Below are 19,978 nucleotides of genomic sequence, written 5' to 3'. Positions count from 1 at the left end.
AACCTCCCACTCCTGGGTTCAAGCAGTTATCTCGTCTCAGCATCCTGAGTAGTTGGGACTACAGATGCCCACCACCACACCAGCTAATTTTTGTATTTTTAGTAGAGATGGGGTTTCACCATGTTGGCCAGACTGGTCTTGAACTCCTGATTTCAGGTGATCTGCCCACCTTGGCCTCCCAAAGTGCTGGGATTACAGGCGTGAGCCACCATGCCCAGCAGTTCTGTTCTTTATGATGCTACTATTGCATTTAGGGTAAAATATACACATATAGAACCTGAAATGATGGTGGGATAACATAAAGGGTACAACCCCTAGTGGACCACACTGTTTTGAATAAAACATTGTCAGGGCCTCTGGTGGCTCTCTTAAGACTTCCCTCTATAACCAGTGTAAGCAAAAAGGGGGCCCAGCTAATGCTACTAAACTTTGTAAAGCATTGTGTAGCCTTTTTAAATTGAAGACGATTTAATGACAAGAAATTGGTAGATGAAAAAATTACGCTTATGTCTAGCTCACTAAGTGTTTGAATTCTTATACTCAATAGTCCAGTTGTCTATTATCCACACATTTCTGCATTACTTTAATCTTAATAATCTTTGTTTTTTTTTCTTTTTTTGAGACGGAGTCTTGCTCTGTCGCCAGGCTGCAGTGCGTGGCTGCAACCTTTGTCTAGGGGGTTCAAGCGATTCTCCTGCCTCAGCCTCCCAAGTAGCTGGGATTATAGGCACGCGACACCACGCCCATCTAATTTTTGTATTTTTAGTAGAGACAGGGTTTCACCATGTTGGCCAGAATGGTCTTGATCTCCTAACCTCATGATCCACTCGTCTTGGCCTCCCAAAGTGCTGGGATTACAGGCGTGAGCCACCACGCCCGGCTAATCTTAATATTCTTAACATTTATATTTAGATTCTACAAAGTCTTAAATGTGCATTTAATATCTGTATTGTATTTCACTGTGTTTATGAAAAACATCTTTACTGGATATACAGATTGTTTCCAGTTTTTTGCTATAAATATCTTGCAAAGGTTTTGGGCTTTTGGATTTCTCAGGATAAACTCTCAAGAATAGAATAAATCTTTATGGCTTTTATAATATATTGCAATAATGCTTTCTTACTAAAAGGTACGATTCAATTTGTATGCCCTCTGATGTATGACTGTATCAGTATCACCACTGCTTCTGTTAGCAGTGGATATTTTAACTTACTTTTTTTTAAGATTCTGTAATTTAGAAAGTATACATATATAATTTACTTTACTTTCTTGAATTACTAACTAAAATGACCACTTCCCCAAGTGTTTATTCAGCCTTTTGAATTTCTTCTTTTTCACACTTTTCCTGTGATCTTGGTACTTTTTGTTATTCCAGTAACATCTGAATGACTTGTTCATATTACAGATACTAGCTTGGTTTTATTTGCTGTGAATATTTTACTCCAATCACTGAAATTTTTAGTTATTCTACTCTTCATATGACAAAAATTCTTTCATACATTCAAATCTTTTAATACTGTGCTACTATCATTTAATCCCTACTTTCAATTACTACACAGTATCTTTTATCACCTTTAAAAAAAAGTTTGCTTGGTAGTATATTAAACTTTATATATGTTTTGCCCAATTCTAAGTTTACTGTTTGGTTCTACAAACATTACCTTTGAACCGACTGAAGTGCAGACTCTAGAAACTAGTAAGAATGGCATATATCAGCACACTGTTTGCCATAAGACTACAATCATGTCTAGGGAGGCTACTGATCCTTCGCCTAAATATTAGTGATGAACACTACCATACATCAAAATGAAAGATACAAAAGTCAATACAGATAAGGAAAACAATGATTTTTGTGCCTCTTACCAGTATTCTTTGATGCTGTAAAGGTGTTGTACTGAAAAAATCATCATGGTCATCTTTTGGCAACTGTTCCAGAAATTCCCTCATCTGTTGCTTCCTTTTAAGAGTTCCCACTTTGGCAGTTATCTTAATAGTCTGTTTCTGATCAGCATCACCTCGCTTGCCTGAAGAGTCAGCACACCATTTTGATAAGGATTTGGTTATTTATAGTAACTGCTCTATAAAGTTAACAGCCTTTGCAAAATCTAAATTGTGCATTCATGTTAAAAAAAAAAAAAACATAAAAAACTCAGCTTTGGCCAGGCTCAGTGGCTCATCCCTGTAACCCCAGTACTTCGGGAGGCCAAGGCAGGAGGAATGCTTGAGCCCAGGAGTTCAAGACCTGCCTGGGCAATACAGTGAGACCCCATCTCTCTAAAAAATGTAGATATAGATAAAGAAAGGAAAAAGAGAATGAAAACTTAGCTTTTTATTTTACAAGTCTCCTATAGAACAAATGATTATTTCTACACTGGGATCTGGGATTTGTGCAATATGATTAGCCCATAGGATACTCACGAAGAAGCTAAGATTAGGCAGGGTGAGGTTAAAAAGATCTTTTTTTTTTTTCTAGAGATGGGGTTTTGCCATGTTGCCCAGGCTGGTCTTGAACTTGTAAGCTCAAGTAATCGGTCCACCTCGGCCTCCCAAAGTGCTGAGATTACACGCATGAGCCACCATGCCTGGCCAAAAAGATCTTTACATTGCAAGAATGATTGCCTCTACATTGCCTCTTGCTGAATGCCTAATTTATTGATTTTGCTAAAATATATAAACCTTACTGAATTATGACGGGGTACTGGGTTCTCACTAATGCTTATTACAGAAATTCTCTGGCATAATCAACCTTTTACTAGTACTCATGAACAGGAGTATGTAATCATGGGACTATGAAAACTGAATATTTTCTGAGCTTTCTCATAAATTACTTGGGGATCTGACCCAAGTGCCTTTTAATTAAACCCTCAGAACAATAATTCAGATATTGAAATCTCTGGATCTAACTGCAGAATTCCTAAAACTCAAAGCACAAGGCTACTAAACTACTACTGATGGAAGTAGAGACCTAGGTAAGACTTAAAAATTAAACAGATGATTTCTGAAATTCTTTCTAGCTTTAATATTTTAAGAAAATACCTATTAATATTCATGGATAAATATAAAATATATCTGATTTCAGTGATCAGAAATCAACACTGAGTACTATGAAAAAAACTATTTACTACGAAGTTTACCATTTTGGCCTTTGGAACTGGCTGGCTTTTTCTTAGTGACATGTTTCTGGGATCCTTTTCCTCTGGGATTTTCCATGTATTTCCTCTGGCATTCTTCAGCAGATCGAGAACCTACAGCCGCAGCTACATCTGACCAGAAACCAGGTTTGTGCTTTGGAAGAGATGCAAAAGCACTATGGAAGATCAAAACCAATTAAAGAATAAGAAATTCAAACCATTGACAATAACCTCTTAAAAGCATACCACTGAACTGATGAGATTTACTGAGATGAAGGAATTGGTTTTATCGAAATCATTCTGGATAACAATTAAGAAAGATATTATTTCCTCCCCTCAATAACTTACTCTAGTGCTTAAAATATGAAGATGTAATTTTACCTACCTAGTAGATGTCTTCTAACTATTTTGATGTGTTTTATTAAGCCTGAAAAATGACCCTCAGCCTTTCAACATTTTTTTTTTCTAAGTCCAACTAATTGATGATATGGTTTTTTAGGAAACTCTGGCATGACCAAATTTTCTACACTATTACCTTAAATCTTACTGGTGCTAAGTATATTGGACATTAAGCTCTTAGTTCTCTTATATAGTCTAGGTTATAAGCTATTAAAAAGTGTTATGCTTGCTTTCATTCTACTATACTTTGTAGAACTCAGCATTTTAGATACATGCTCTCTTAATTAAGGAAAATGAAAATTGAAATAGAGAAAACTATAAGGAAGTCCCTAATTTAACATTTGAGTTACATTCTACAAGTTCCTTTGTAAATGATTTAGAACCTGGTATACAAGTTACCACCCCCACTCTCCCCATAAAGATTTTATGCATTGTGGTGAGATCGACAATTTAGTCAGAAAACATCTATGTAACTCATCAATTAGCGTAAAAGTAATATTAACAATGTTATTTCAACTATACCAAGTCTTTATTTTTAATCTGTTTCTTTGGCAAAATATTTTTATTTCTACCTGGATTCCAATTAATAGATATAGGTTTCATGCAGCAGTATGAGGGAAAATTTTTAATCAGCTCTCTGGGGTTAAACAGCCCTGATTTATAAAGTCTGATGATTTTCAAAGGGTAAATATTCCCATTGGGGTTGATGTCAAGCTACCAACATGTCACTGACTGTGGAGTTGATAAAACACGTGTGATAGCACACAATTATATAGTATTTCCACCATACAACAGAGGTGAAGAGTCTCAAGAGCATATATAATAAAATGTAAAATAATTAAGAAGTAATGAGTTTTGAGCATTATCTTTGTTTTAAATAATTATAAGTTTATGTAATTTAATTTTTAAGGACTTTAACACTCAATTTTTAAAATTCCCCAAAATTTAACAATCAGCTCTTGTAAACAGCTACCAGCTGACCACAGCATACTATCCCATGCAGAAAAGAATACTTATGAGCATTAAATACTTGTTAATGAATTATTTTACATAATTAATCATTCCACAGGTGTTCTAAAGTGAAAAACTAGAAGGACTTGGGAACTCAAGCTTCTCTATTTGTGTGTGTGTGGCTAATTTCTAAGTCTACGACTGTCTAAAAGAACTATTTTATATAACACAAATAATAACGTATTTAATAAGAAACTAGTACTTAACACATCTCCTTTAGATTATTCCAGATAATTTAAAAAGACACAAACATATCACACCATGTTTAAAACTTGTTTCATTATTAGCATAAAACCCCAAATCCTTAGTGTAACGCTGTATTGTTCCTTGCCCAACTCTCTAGTCTCATCTTGTACTGCTCTTTGGTCAACTTTCAGTATTCCAGTCATTCTGGCCTTTTTTATTTTTCTTTCTTTCTTTCTTTTTTTTTTAAAGAGACAGGGTCTCAATCTGTTGTCCACACAGGAGTGCCAGGCATTATCATAGCTCAATGTGGCCTCCAACTTCTGGGCTCAGGCGATCCCCCTGACTCCGCCTCCTTAGTGGTTGGCACTACAGGCACAAACCCCACACCCATTCTTTCAGTATTTCTAAATATGCCCTCTTTCTTTCTACGTTTGTGTATGCTATTCTAAGGTCCATTTGTCTTGAATCCTTGGCTTAAATAATTCTTATTTATTGATACAGTTTAAATACATGCCCCTACCCAAGACTCATATTGAAATGTATCCCCAGTATTGGAAGTGGGGCCTAGGGGGAGGTGACTGGTTAATGGAGGTAGATTCCTCATGAATGATTTAGCACCATCCTTCTTGGTACCATTCTTCTGATAATGAGTTCTTGTGAAATCTGGTCATTTAAAAGTGTGTAGCACACTTTTCCAGAATGTCATATAAATGGAATCATCTAGTATATAAGCCTTTGAGTTGGTTTCCTTCACTCAATATGCCTTTGAAATTCAACCAGGTTGTTGTTTGTATCAATAGTTCTTCCTTTTTACTGCTTAGTAGTTCACTGAAAGAATGTACCATAATTTGTTTATGTAGAAAGTATGACAGAAATCAGGGAGAGGGAGGAACTTGGCATAGCACCCTTTAAAGTTGTTTATGAACTCCTAGGCCCATCCTGCAAATTTTAATATATTTTCATTTTTGTTAAGAATATCTGGCTGGGCTGGTGGCTCACACCTGTAATCCTAGCATTTTGGGAGGCTAAGGTGGGTGAATCACTTGAGGTCACGTGTTCAAGACCAGCGTGGCCAACATGGTGAAACCTCACCTCCACTAAAAATACAAAAATTAGCTGGATATAGTCGCGCACGCCTGCAATCCCAGCTACTTGGGAGGCTGAGGCAGGAGAGTTGCTTAAACCCAGGAGGTGGAGGTTGCAGTGAGCTGAGATGCATCACTGCACTCCAGCCTGGGTGACAGAGTGAGACTCCATCTCCAAAAAAACAAATAAAAAAAGAGAATATTTTCTACTTTGAGTCTTCTTCTTTGACCCACAGATTATTTAAATGTAAGTTATTTAATTTTAAACCACTTGGAAATTTTCCTTTTGTTGATTTGTAGTTTAATTCAATTATCATCAGAGAACATGCTTTGTATGATTTCAGCGATTTTAAATCTGTTAAGATGTTTTGGCCGGGCGCGGTGGCCCAAGCCTGTAATCCCAGCACTTTGGGAGGCCGAGACGGGTGGATCACGAGGTCAGGAGATCGAGACCATCCTGGCTAACACGGTGAAACCCCGTCTCTACTAAAAAATACAAAAAACTAGCCGGGCGAGGTGGCGGGCGCCTGTAGTCCCAGCTAGTCGGGAGGCTGAGGCAGGAGAATGGCATGAACCCGGGAGATGGAGCTTGCAGTGAGCTGAGATCCGGCCACTGCACTCCAGCCCGGGCGACAGAGTGAGACTCCGTCTCAAAAAAAAAAAAAAAAAAAAAGATGTTTTATGATCTGGTATATGTTCTATCTTGATGAATGATCAACCTATCCTTGGAAATAACCTATTCTTTTTCTTATTATTGGGTGGAATGTTCTGTAAATGTGAATCAGATACAAATGACTGATGATGTTATTCAGTTCTCTATACTTGATAATTTTCTGTCAGTTATATCAAATACCAAGAGAAGAGCAGGGTAGTTTCCTATAATTGTGGATTTAACTATCCTTGCAGTTTAGTCTGCTGCTTTGTCAGTTTTTAATTCATGTATTTTGAGGTTTTATTGTCAGGTGCATACGCACTTAGGAATTTTATGCCTTCCTGTTGACTGACCCTTCTATCATTTGTAGTGTCTTTCTTTATTCCTGGTTATTTTCTTCCTACTAAAGTCTATTTTGACAGATATTAATACAACCACTCAAGCTTTGGTTTGTGTTTAGATAGTATTTTTCTATCCTTTAAACTACCTATATCATTATATTTAAAGTGAGTTTCTTGTATACAGCATATAGTTAGATCATGTTTTTAAATTCATTCTGACAATCTGTCTTTTAATTGATATGTTTAGACCATGTAATTTAATTATGTTGGATTTAGGTCAATTATTTTATTATTTTTTTCTGCTTGTTCTATGTAAAAAAAATCCTCCATTTCTCTTCTTCCTTGCCTTCTTTTGGGCTATCTGATTTTCTGGTATTTTAATTTATGTTTGAATTTATTTCTTTGTATAGTCTTTTTTTTAGAAGTTGCTCTAGGGATGACATTAAATATACCTAACTTCAACAGTCTACTTAGAATCAATATTTTACTGCTTCAAGTGAAATGTTACTATTTTTATTTTAGCAGATCATCAACCTGGTTGTATCCCAAGCTATATGTTGAGTCTACTATCATTGTTGTTTCATTGTCAGTTTCCTTTTTCAAAGCTCTGCAGTGCTGCTAGGATCTATCCTAGTGTGTGGGACACTGAGTAGCTAGCCTAGAAACTGCGTGTGGTCTACTGCTTAGTTCAGTTCTCAGTCTTTTATATGCTCTTTAGGACCATGTCCACATATGTACAACTCCTGGGTGGCATAGAAGTTCATAAACAACTTTATGGGGTTGCTTTTCCTAGTTCCTTTCTCTCCGTGATTTCCGGTTCCCTGGAGTTTTCCTTGTCAGTTCTCTGGCCAGAAAGCTTGGGCTTCATTACTCTGCTCTGCTGTATGCTTCACACAACTGAATTTTTGTCCAATACCAAGCAACAGACAGCAGAAAGAGAACAGAAGCAACAGGTCCTTGCCCCGCTATTTTGAGACAACCATTCCTAATTGTAGAGGAGGTTCTCATCTCTCAGAGTTTTAGATATATCTCAGCCCCAGCTGATGCTGTGATTGTAGCAGGATTGCATGGAGTTAAGAGAATAAGTCAAAAAAAAAACAAAAAACAAAAAAAACTGGGGATTTCCTCCACTGTTTCTGAGTGTCAGAAGTCCCCCTTTCTGCTCCTCAACCCAGAACTGGAGAGCTCCTCTTTAAGCCCTCCTTGTTACGCTTCAATGCCCACTTCTAGGTTTCTAGTATCCTCGAGTCTCACTTGTGGGGCACCAAACAAAATACTAGAAACTCACTGCTAATTTGGTGGTACTTAAAATTCCAATCTACAATTGACCTGCTATTATTTACTTTTCTAAGTCAACAAAAAGCTGCTCCATACATTCTGTCTAGGGTTTTTTTTTTTTTGAGACGGAGTTTCGCTCTTGTTGCCCAGGCTGGAGTGCAATGGCACAATCTCGGCTCACTGCAACCTCTGCCTCCTGGGTTTGAGAGATTCTCCTGCCTCAGCCTCTGGAGTAGCTGGGATTACAGGCATGCACCCCATGCCCGGCTAATTTTTGTATTTTTAGTAGAGACAGCGTTTCACCATGTGGGCCCAGCTGATCTTGAACTCCTGACCTCAGGTGATCCACCCACCTCAGCCTCCCAAAGTGCTGGGATTACAGGCGTGAGCTACTGCGCCAGCCTCTGTCTAGATTTTATAGCTGCAGAGAAGAAATAGAGGGGAGTGTACTTATTCCACCTTACTGGGAACTGGAATCTCTACAGTTCAGGCATTGTAAAATCTCCTGAGATGATCTGAATATATAGTAAAGGTTGAGAAGGAAATGATAAGGGATATAGCTGGAAAGGATAATCAAGACTATAATACGGATTGCTCTCAATGAAAGGCAGAAGAATCTTTATACAATCTGAAGATTAGTAAGAATGCAATGCAAGTTTTTGATCAGAACCACAACAATGTATAAAGAATAACCTGGAGACGTATAAAAAAGGTTACAGAGGCAAAAAGAAGAAACTACAAATAAGACTACTTCCATAGTTCAGGCAAAAGGCATCAAAGACCTAAAAGGGTAGTGTCAAGAAAACAAGGTGCAGATAGAATGACTCTGTGGAATAGCTTTTTGGCAACTAATTGAATTTTTTAAAAAAATCAATAATGACAAAGAGTTTCAATGTAGTTGATGGAAAGAATTACATTTCCAGAAAAAGAAATGTTAGCAAAATAGGCAAGCAGGGGAAAATAAGTTTGCTTTTGACATATTACGTCAGACCCATACGTGAGGTTTATATAGTAATGCCCAGCAGACAAAGGGAAATACAAATCTAAATATAAGAATTCAGGGCCAGAGATACAGACTGGGGACTCATTGCACAAAAAAGAAAGTTAGAGTTTTGTGAGGACAAAAGATCACTGAGGGGGATACTATAGCAAGAAAGCAGACAAGAAAAATAATTTTGGGGAGTAAGAAGGAAGATTGTCTTTTCTGCCTGAAATTAAGACAGAGAACGAATACTTAGAAAATTTAAAAAGGAAGAGTACAGTTTCACAGAGATGCCCTAGGAAGAATGTTTTTAAAGGCGGATATGAAATGAATTATAATTGTTCTAAGTTTGGGGAGTACACAAGGCGGTAGAACACTAGATGTGGTCTAGTTCTGTGTTCTTCTTGCCTTTATCAATCAGATCTTCCTTTCTTTTTACTAGATCACTTCCATCATCATACCATCATACTCTGGCAACAGCCATCTTACAAACAAATAAGCAAGTAAGCAACCAAACATCTTCCTTTATCTGCACATTCTCTTCTATTATCTCTGTGGTTTCTTATTCCCCATCATTGCCAAATTTCTTGTGTTGTCTACACCTAGGCTGTCTCTTTACCCTTCCACTCACTCTTAACCACTCAACTATGATTTGGTTTCCAGTACTACTAGACCACTGAAACTTAAATCTATGTAGCCATATCCAATTCTTAACATACCTGATTTATCAGCAGCAATAGGCACAACAAATCACTCCCACACTTTTAAAAGACTCTCACTATTGGTCTCTGCAATATGACTTAGTCCTGGGTTCTTCCCCCTTACTGGCCTACTCCTCTTCCTCCTTTAAATACTTTTCTCAGAGCTCAGGACTATGCCCTTATTCTCTTCACACCATCTCCTTATGTTTTCTCATCATTTCAATCTACTGGATTCAAATACCATCTCTATGCTTACTGAAGTTATACTGTAGCCTAGATCTCACTGAAACCTGCCTCTTAACAGACAATCCACATAGAACTGTCTAAAAAGAAACTCAATTCCCAATCTCAACTTATTCTTTCCTCAAATATTTCCCACACTGCCATCTACCAAGTTATTTAGGTCAGGTGCCACATAATTGATAGGATTTGTATTTGATATTGTACAAATATTGCTAGATTTAATCCGATTTTCTCCATTTTTCAGTTCCCATATCAGTGCAGACCACAATGGACTACTCCAACAACCCCACAATTAATGCCTTGTCTACTTCCCCAAAGGCATCTTATCAAACTATATCATGCCACCCTTAAATGTCTTTTTATTACACCTAAGAACAAAACTCCTAATCATGACCCAGAAGGTTATGCCCAATATAGTCACAGCCTCTCTCTGCTCACACCTCAAGCCATTCCCCTACAACTCATTATGCTCTAATAACAGTAGTCTTATTTTAGTTCCTCCCATATCAACATATTCCTAGCATTAGGACTTGTGTTTAGGTTGTCTCTGTTCCTGGAATGCCGTTTCTCTAGTTCTTTATATGGTTGACATCATTTCATCCTTTGATCTCCATTTAAGTGGCATCAACCAAAAGGGAGCTTTCCTGATCACTTTCGTTTGTTTCCTTCACAGAATGTATCACAATTAATTATTTTTATTTACTGGCTTACTTTTGTATTATCTGTCTTTCCTACTAAATTGCGCCTTGAGGAAAATAACCTTGTCTATTTTATTTCTGTATCTCCAAACATTCCAAACTAACTAGCATATAGGAGGCACCCAAATAAGTAAATGTTTAATGAAGGAATGAAAGAGCAGGTTCTTAACTGAGCTTTTCTTGAATTTCTGTTCTAAGTATAAAACCTTGGAAAAAAATTATCAATTTGAAACTCTATTTTATTCCCTACAAAGGAAAAAGACTACATCAAGTAACCTACAAATTTGAATTCAGCTTTAAGGTTTTATAACAATAAAGTTAATTATAAAACATTTGTTAGGCTGGGTATGGTACCTTATGCCTATAATCCCAGCACTTTGGGAAGCCAAGGTGGATGGATCATTGAGTCAGGAGTTCAAGACCAGCCTGACCAACATGGTGAAACCTTGTCTCTACTAAAAATGTAAAAATTAGCCAGGCGTGGTGGCGTGCGCCTGTAGTCCCAGCTACTCAGAAGGCTGAGGCAGGAGAATCGCTTGAACCTGGGAGGAAGAGGTTGTAGTAACCAAGATTGCGCCACTGCACTCCAGACTGGGCGACAGAGCAAGATTCAAAACAAAACAAAACAAAATAAAACAACAAATTTCTTACAATACGAAGCTACGTGAGAGAGTACCATTTGGCTATCTTGAAATATTACATGGGAATGAAAAGAAGGTCACTTTTACTTGCCTCATACTTAGGCTTTCCTCATATTAGAGATGACCACAAAATACCACTGGAAGTTATCTGTATTCTATCTCCATTCCCTGTACAAATTGTAATTTCTCCCAATTTTTTTGATGACATCTTCCATGTTAACCCCTTATTGCTGTTTTTATGTCTTTAACTGTCTTGTGGCTGCTCTGTAGATATTTCAGAATGAAATCTAACTACTTACCAATGAAGTTTCTGTAACTCCTTCTCATTCCATTCCTTATCCTGAATTAAAACAGGTAAACATTCTAAGGAATGCCTATTTGTCTTATCAGATCCTACTGCCTCAGTAATTGGAAACTCTTTCCTAACACCAGACTTCTGAAGAGTTTCTTTGACGGAAGGTCTAGCTTTCTTTTGTTTGACATAAAATTCATATTCACTTTCTTCAGTTTCAGATTCCAAAATCACTGGAATATTACTTGTGCTTCTTGTGCTCTTTCTCAGGTGAACTACTGCTTCTTTGGTGTTTCCTGCTTTGGTTTTCTTAACTTCAGCTTTCCTTTTAATTTCCTTTTCTGTTTCACTTTCTTCACTTGACAAATCTGGTGAGGACTGATGCTTATAAAATGACATAGCTACCTGATTTTTTATTTTCTTCAATTTTGGTAATAGTCTGGTATTTTTCTTAAAGTCAGAGGTGAGCATTTGTTCCTTTTCAAGGTTACATATTTTTATTTTCTGGTTGACAGTAAGTAAGTCACGTTCATTGCAATCTTCCTTGTTTTCACTTTTATGACCTTCAAATGTATTTTCTAAAGTCCCCGTGGACTTGCTGATGGGACTTTCTTTTTGACACTCTGGTATTACAAAATCTGTTACTGCTTTAATGGTGCCAGAGGACAGATTATACCTCATGCATCTTTGCTCTATCACTTTTCTAGATTTAAGTGGTGTTACTAAAATATAAGCTTTCTTCTGATTGATGGCCATGTATTTTCTTTCTTCATCTGAGAAAAACTGTTCCCTTGAGGTTAGAATATCAATGGATACATCCAATTCTTCAGTTGTCTCTTTAATTTCATAAGACAAAACCAAAGACCAAAATCTCAAATTAGTTATAAACAAATATAAGCACAGAAAATATATTTTCACAGAGAAAAGACACTATTTTTATACACAAGCTACACTGTATAACCTCCTGTCATTTTGATCTTTCTGAAGCCCAGGTCTATTCAGACCACTGCCCCTTCAACTGTAAACATATACTATTGTTTATACAAACCTGACAGTGACTTCTCACAGTCTTTTAGTAGACATACAAATAAGCTCCTTTGCCTGGCCTTCCACATAGTTCCAATCTCTCACTGTTGTCAAAATCTCCACTATATTCCATGTTCAGAACCACAAAAATTGCAATTTCTCAGATTTTCTTGGTTCTCTACTTTCATTAATGTTGCCCACTCTGCTTTGAAAATGTTCTTCATTCATCTATAAACAAAATCACTACCTGCTTTGATTTTATTCTCTAACCCACCTAGTGTACAAACTTGTACACATTCCCTACACTGAATGAAAGCTCTTCTTCAAGTTTCCAGAATACTTTAAAATAATGCCATGTTTGACAGTGAAGACATGTATTGTAACTGCACACTTGTCTTTCAATCAGACTGGAAAAAATAATAGTTAGAACTTTATCTGTGTGGTTTGATTTTTTTTTTTTGCCGGAGTTAGTACAGAGCCTTTCACATATAGAGTAGGCAATAAGTAAATACTTGTTAAATCAAAGCCCTGGAGGTAAAATATTCAGAAGATATAAGAAAACTGGTAGAGTCACTGAAACCTTACTAAGTATACATTATATGAGCTCTGCTAGTTAGGAGGACATGGAACTTCCTCTGCATGGTTCCACTTTTATCGCCAATGGTGGTCATAGAAACACACTCAAAATGAATCCCCCCCAAACACCATGAAGTACAAAACAAGCAAAACAGAACAACCTGAGAATCTTATATTATACCTTGTCATTAAAGAAAGCAAATTAAAATGAGAACAATTCACCAATTCAAAACCTAAGTAACGAGAAGTCAAATTAACTGAAACTATCGAACTGTAATTAGAAATACATACAAACTGCAAATCATCCCACTGTCATAGAAACATGTTACAACAACCTCCACATATTATTGTTTACAAGATGACTGACAAAATGAGACTGACAGATAATACTGAATGCTGGGGAGAAAAGAAGCCTCTAAATTACAATCCATGGAAAAAGGTACTAATCAAAATAATTTAGAAAGTGTCTACAAGATTTTCCACTGGCATCATATATCTTCAAATTATGAGAAAAGTATTTTCTTCTAACTTCTCATATAAATCCAATTCAAATATACAATTGGGAATTTGAAAATTTTCAACATTCTAATTTTGAACAATATTTCCATTCAGAGTATTTGTTAATTTTAATATTTAATAAAGATCCAGCTATCTTGGATACTTTAACCAAGTATGAACTCGGAAGTATAAAGCAGCACTGCTTTCCTATCTTCTTCAAATAAATAAATGTTCTTCACTTTCACTTCTTTTCACTTATAAGAGGAAATAAAACAGAAAAAATGCTATAAAACGAATGGATTTAGCTCAACATGAAACTGTAAACTTGCTAATGTTTAGAGGAAAGGCTGTAAATTATGGCATGCAGGATTCCAATTAAATCACTCTGAAAATCCACACTTAAAACTAAATTATTGTAGTAAATTCATAAAGGGATTCACTCTTTACACATTCCTGTAAGCGTATTTTAAATGATACATAATTTTGTGATCTAAACAAATATTTTAGTACCCAGATTAAAGAAGGTAAACCTGTAAGTATACGTGGTTTTTAAAAGGGCTATTTTATTATGAGAATCATCTTATGTAAAAATAACAAAACCAAACATTTAAAACCATTAAATAATTTGCCATTTTACATGAGGAAATTTACAAGATCACTTTTATCATATTAAAAACATTTCAAATAGTAGCTTTCTGCTTATCATTAAAAAAACCATTAAAGATATATTACCTTGCTTCTGACCTTTTATTATCCTTTCATTTGTTCTTTCACCAATTTTTAGTTTCTTTGAAGACATTTTATATTCCTTTTTTCCAATTAATTCCTTCAAAACAAAAAGATACCTAGGTTTTATTTTAAAACTACTACCTAAACATGATCTGAAGCATTTTCATAGTATGCATCAAGCATACAAATTTCTAGGTACTTAGAGTTCCATAAATTTCATTAGTGGACACAGTCAGAAACCCACTTGCTAGACCTTGAGCGCTACAAGCAACATCTGGGTATCCATTATCTTACATATTTTCTATATTAATTTAATACTTTGTGGTTTTTCAAGTGCTTTTAAAAATATGCTTTATTTAAGCTTTACTCTAAAAGCTAAAACTTTTATTGTTGCCTGCATTTTTTCATTGAGAGACAGGGAAAATAAATATCAAGACATTCAGTCCCCAAGTTAATGAAAAGCAGCTGATACTTGAAAAACAGAATTCATGGCCTGGCGTGGTGGTTCACGCCTATAATCCCAGCACTTTGGGAGGCTGAGGTGGGTGAATCACAGGGTCAGGAGTTTGAGACCACCCTGGCCAATATGGTAAAATCCCGTTTCTACTAAAAATACAAAAATTACCCAGGCGTGGTGGCGCACGCCTGTAGTCCCAGCTACTTGGGAAGCTGAGGCAGGAGAATCACTCAAACCCAGGAGGCAGAGGGTGCGGTAAGCCAAGATCACGCCACTGCACTCCAGCCTGGGCAACAGAGGGAGACTCCATCTCAAAAGAAAAAAAAAAAAAACCAGAATTCATGTCCCTGATATGGTCGCAAACCTTTTCAGTAGTAAATCACCCCTCTAAATATCAGCTTGTACTATACAGTGTACAATAAAGCCTTACCTGATTAGATAAGTCATCTCCTCCTCCATTTTGAATAGTATTATTTATTTGGTCATCTGGGACCGTTAATGTTGATTTATTTTGGCAATTACTGTGACACATGTTTAATTCTGTAGCTCCTGGCGACTCACTGTGCTTATTACTCTTCAGTTCTATGAGTACAAAGATGGAGATTTCAATAAATGGTTATATAAAAGGGAAGCTGCTTTTTTACATGAAGAATTAACTTTGAGGCTAGGTGTGGTGGCTCACGCCTGTAATCCCAGCACTCTGGGAGGCCAAGGGAGGAGGACTGCTTGAGCCCAGGAGTTCAAGACTAGCCTAGTCAAAATAGTGATATACTGATTCTACAAAAAATAAAAGGTTGGTGCATGCCTATGGTCCCAGATACTTGGGAGCCTGAGGTGGGAGGATCGCTTGGGCCAGGGAGGTCAAAGCTGCAGTGAGCCGTGATTGTGCCACTGTACTCCAGCCTGGGTGACAGAGCAACACCCTGTCTCAGAAATAATAATGATAATCTGTCTAATCCCTCTGTCATAAATATTTGTTATAATTTGACTAGGATATAAAGCAATTTTATTTGGACAGAATCACTCTGAATAGGGCTATATTTTGTTCAAATCACTTTTTTTCCTTCAAAAAAATTTTAAAAAGCCTAGACAGCCATATTATTCATGACCATCTGTTTTGGATCTTCTTAGTCACATCTAAAGACAAAATAGTAAGGTTAATCCATTTTGTAAATAAAGATTCCTGTTCATCCTAACTGCACATCAACTGCATAGAAAGCTAATAACTGTTCCTCTTCTATTTCTTCATGTATGTAGTTAATGTAAGTTAATGTTTCAACTAGCTTGTGTACTCCAATGTATAACTAAATTTCTGTAATTAAAATTTTGAGCAAAACTAAATTATACAGTATATAATATATGCTCAACAGTTACTAAGCTGGAATTCTAGGTAAGTTAAAACAGATTCATAAAAAGTATAAAAACATTTTTGTTATTCTTCTAGAAGCTATACTTTAAAGGTGTACTGATTAGTCCTTGCTCCTGAAAATATTACCATATAATGAAGGAGGATTCTATTATGATAGGTCATTTATCATATACTCTGGTAAGTGTAATAACAGAGATAGAGTGCTTTAAGAGTAATAATATGATACAGAGTACTTTTTAGGCAAATCATTAAAACACATACATAAAATTACATTATCTTAAATTAACACAGGTTGGTACCTTTACATAATCTTAGCTATATAATGTTAGTTGTGGTTTTGTTTTCTTCACGCAAAGTGCAATAATAATAAAATTAATAACAGCCCCAACCAACTACCACACAAAATAACTTATGTGATATGAAGATAGTGTCTAACAGTTTCATTAAACAAAGATTTAATGAATCACACTAGAAAAATGATATAATCCTAACAGAATACATTAATATTTGCCCCTAAACTAAGATCACTGGGGGTGGGAGGGGCGGGAATCATGCCTTATTCATCTCTAAGTTCCTAAAACTTAACAGACTAAGGTTCACGGAAAGCACTTTAAAAATGTTGACACCAGGTGCTATGTTCATGTCTATAATCTCAGCACTTTGGGAAGCCAAGGTGGGAGGACTGCTTGAGGCCAGGAGTAGGAGACCAGCCTGGGCAACATAGTAGAACCCCATCTCTACAAGAAATAAAAAACAAACCAAGTGCAGTACTATATGCCGAGAGTCCCAGCTACTCTGGAGGCTGAGGTGGGAGGATCACTTGAACCAAAGAGGTCAAGGCTGCAGTGAGCCATGATTGCACCACTGTATTTCAGCCTGGGAGACAGAGCAAGACACTGTCTCCAAAAAAAAAAAAAATAAAAGCTGAGTGATTTTCCTATGGACACAGCTGATAAGCTGGTATGTAAAATAGTTATCAAACTTTAGTCTTTTAAATTTTTATTCATTTCTCTTGCCAATAGCTTTCTTAAATACTTTACTGATAATATTCGCAATTAAGATCAAATCCCTAATAAGTGCTGGCTCTAAGTGAAATGGGGCACAGGAAGAGATAAGAACCAAGACTAAAGACTAACAAATGATTAAAAGTGAGATATACTGTTAAGGATTCTCTTGTTTTAGGAGTAAAAAAGTAGAGAGCAGGTGCTGAAGCCCCAAGGTTCCAGCATACTCAGGATGCTCAAGCAATATGCCTAATTTAAGGAAAATAGGATGACTTTTGATAAAAAGAGGAAGGGTTCAGAAGGAACTAGGGCAATGGTAAGTGACTTTTTGCTAGCTCTGGGGAAGCAGCCATCTGCATATTTAATTTATTCCTTTCTCTGCATTAGAAAGGATAAGCAAAGTTTCAAGGGTGGAAGTTCAAATGGGGGTTGAGGAGTGGTTAGAATAGCATACAGGTAAATTTATATCCAGTATGGTGCTATGTTTTTGGCAGGATTCCTGAACTCTTTTTCAAGTTTTGGAAGTTCTGTAAAGCTCTTAGTTACAAGGTTAAGGCAAAATCAGCAGAAATGTTTACAACATATTTTAGTAACTTTTACTCATCTATATTGTTTAGAAACAGCTGTAAGTTAATGTGCATACAGTTTTACACAGGTGAAGCAGATTATAGTGATGGCAAACAGCTGATACAAAACAGTTCTGCTCTGGCAAGTTGGTTTCCTTATTAAAAAAGAGAAAAAAAAAAACAGTTCTGCAAGCTATCCTTATAGCAACAGTCATTCAAGAAAACCATTTTCTTGAATTCCATTTCCTCCATGAAAGGAAACAGATTTTGCCTATTTGGAGCAATGAAATTTAGTACAAAAATAACATATGTCTTTACAACAGGTTTGCAGTAGGTTGACAGCTTAAATACTTTGGGTCAAGGAAATTAAAAGAACAATCATCTTTCATTAATATGTTTACCACTGTTCTTTGGTATTCTGATTAATAAAAAGGTAATTATTATTATTATTATTTTTTGAGACAGTGTCTCACTCTGATGCCCAAACTGGAGTCTAGTAGCACAAACACGGTTCATTGCAGCCTCAACCATCTGAGCTCAAGCGATCCTCCCACTTTAGCCTCTCAAGAAGATGGGAACACAGGCATGTGCTACCATGTGTGGCTAATTTTTTTGACTTTTAGTAGAGACAGGGTCTTGTCATGTTATCCAGGGTGATCTCAAACTCCTGAGCTCAAGCGATCCTTGCACTTCAGTCTCCCAAAATGCTGGGATTACAGGCATAAGTTATTGGGCCCAGCCAAAGGTGAACTTTGATGAAGCAAGCTGAATACTGACCACGATTAATTTGTATTATAGTTACTTCTCACTTAGTAGTGAAGAAGCAGGAATGTGGGGGCGGTATAAGTCAAAGAACACAATACTATACACATTACAAACCATAAATAATTTAGACCATGTAAGAACTTACCACTGTACCAACAGAGAAGTAAAGACAAAACATACCCAAGTGATCACAATCAAAATCATGAGTGGTGGTGGCTCTTTGAACAGTATCTGTTTGGTTTTCTCGTGCATCATTTTTCATTGATTTTCTTATGTCATGAACAGATCTTCCAATTTTCTGTTTTCGTTTCGTCTTCTCCCTGTTCTTTTCACCAGCCCTAAAAACAATTATACTATTTTTCCTTAATACTGATTCTCAAAAAAACAAAACAAAATCTTCATAAACAAATAAAAACCCCTCCCATAAAGCTCTTTCCACCCAGGCAGGGTATCTTTAATCTTACATTATTAATCCTTCATGGCTTCCACTCCCTTCCTTCACAAACAACTGAGGTGTAACATCTTAAGTCAAAGGACTCAAATATGATCTGCAAACTGCTTCCCACTATATGCTCTTAAAATTCCTACTTAAACTGATATTACAGGACAACTGCCAGTTGCCTGTTTTTGTAAATGAAGTTTATTAAAACACTGCCATGCTAATTCATGTATATACTATCTATGGTTGCTCTTCTGCTACAATGGCAGAGTTGAATAGCTGCAATAGAGGCAACATGCCCGCAAGAACATTATCTTTACAGAATATGCCCTTTAAAGAAAAAAAATGCCAGCCCCTGTTATCAATTATTATATTTGTGCTGTGATTAAGTTTAAAGTCTGTATCCCCTATGAGTTCCACAGGGCAAGAATAACTCAAATTCTTTTCTCACCAGCATCAACTAGAGTGTCTATAAAGTAGCAGACACTCCATAACTACTGAGAAAATGAATGAAAAAAAGGAAGAACTGCACATTAGTATTTAATAACTGCATGCCTTTTGAAGGGTAAATGATTAAGAATTACTCTTTGACATATGTCAAAAGTTTTATTTTCCTTTGAGATTTACTAAATTCGACATAAGTTCTAGTAAAATGTTATTGCTTCTGAAACGCTTCACAGACCAAAGCAAACTTCAAAGCTGGCATTTCGGCCAGGTGCAGTGGCTCAGGCCTGTAATCCCAGCACTTTGGGAGGCCGAAGCAGGTGGATCACGAGGTCAGGAGATCGAGACCGTCCTAGCTAACACGGTGAAACCTCGTCTCTACTGAAAATACAAAAACAATTAGCCGGGCGTGGTGGCGGGCGCCTGTAGTCCCAGCTACTCGGGAGGCTGAGGCAGGAGAATGGC

General features: G+C 36.6%; 1 protein-coding gene across 1 annotated transcript in view; it reads right to left on the bottom strand.

The window, feature by feature from the left end:
- Positions 1 to 19,978, bottom strand: part of MIS18BP1 (MIS18 binding protein 1) — a 54,185-nt gene that overhangs the window by 9,825 nt on the left and 24,382 nt on the right. Inside the window, exons 8-13 of the mRNA XM_011947068.1 lie at positions 18,811 to 18,968; positions 15,357 to 15,508; positions 14,473 to 14,566; positions 11,648 to 12,476; positions 3,135 to 3,307; positions 1,864 to 2,024 (exon numbers count right to left, since the gene is read on the bottom strand). Coding sequence (XP_011802458.1) covers positions 1,864 to 2,024; positions 3,135 to 3,307; positions 11,648 to 12,476; positions 14,473 to 14,566; positions 15,357 to 15,508; positions 18,811 to 18,968 — 1,567 coding nt within the window. The remainder of the gene's footprint in view (positions 1 to 1,863; positions 2,025 to 3,134; positions 3,308 to 11,647; positions 12,477 to 14,472; positions 14,567 to 15,356; positions 15,509 to 18,810; positions 18,969 to 19,978) is intronic.

The sequence above is a fragment of the Colobus angolensis genome, unplaced genomic scaffold, assembly GCF_000951035.1.
Source record: "Colobus angolensis palliatus isolate OR3802 unplaced genomic scaffold, Cang.pa_1.0 Scaffold258, whole genome shotgun sequence".
In the NCBI taxonomy this organism is placed as follows: domain Eukaryota; kingdom Metazoa; phylum Chordata; class Mammalia; order Primates; family Cercopithecidae; genus Colobus; species Colobus angolensis.
The sequence above is the reverse complement of the archived record's forward strand: the minus strand, read 5'-3'. Positions and strand labels throughout refer to the sequence as shown.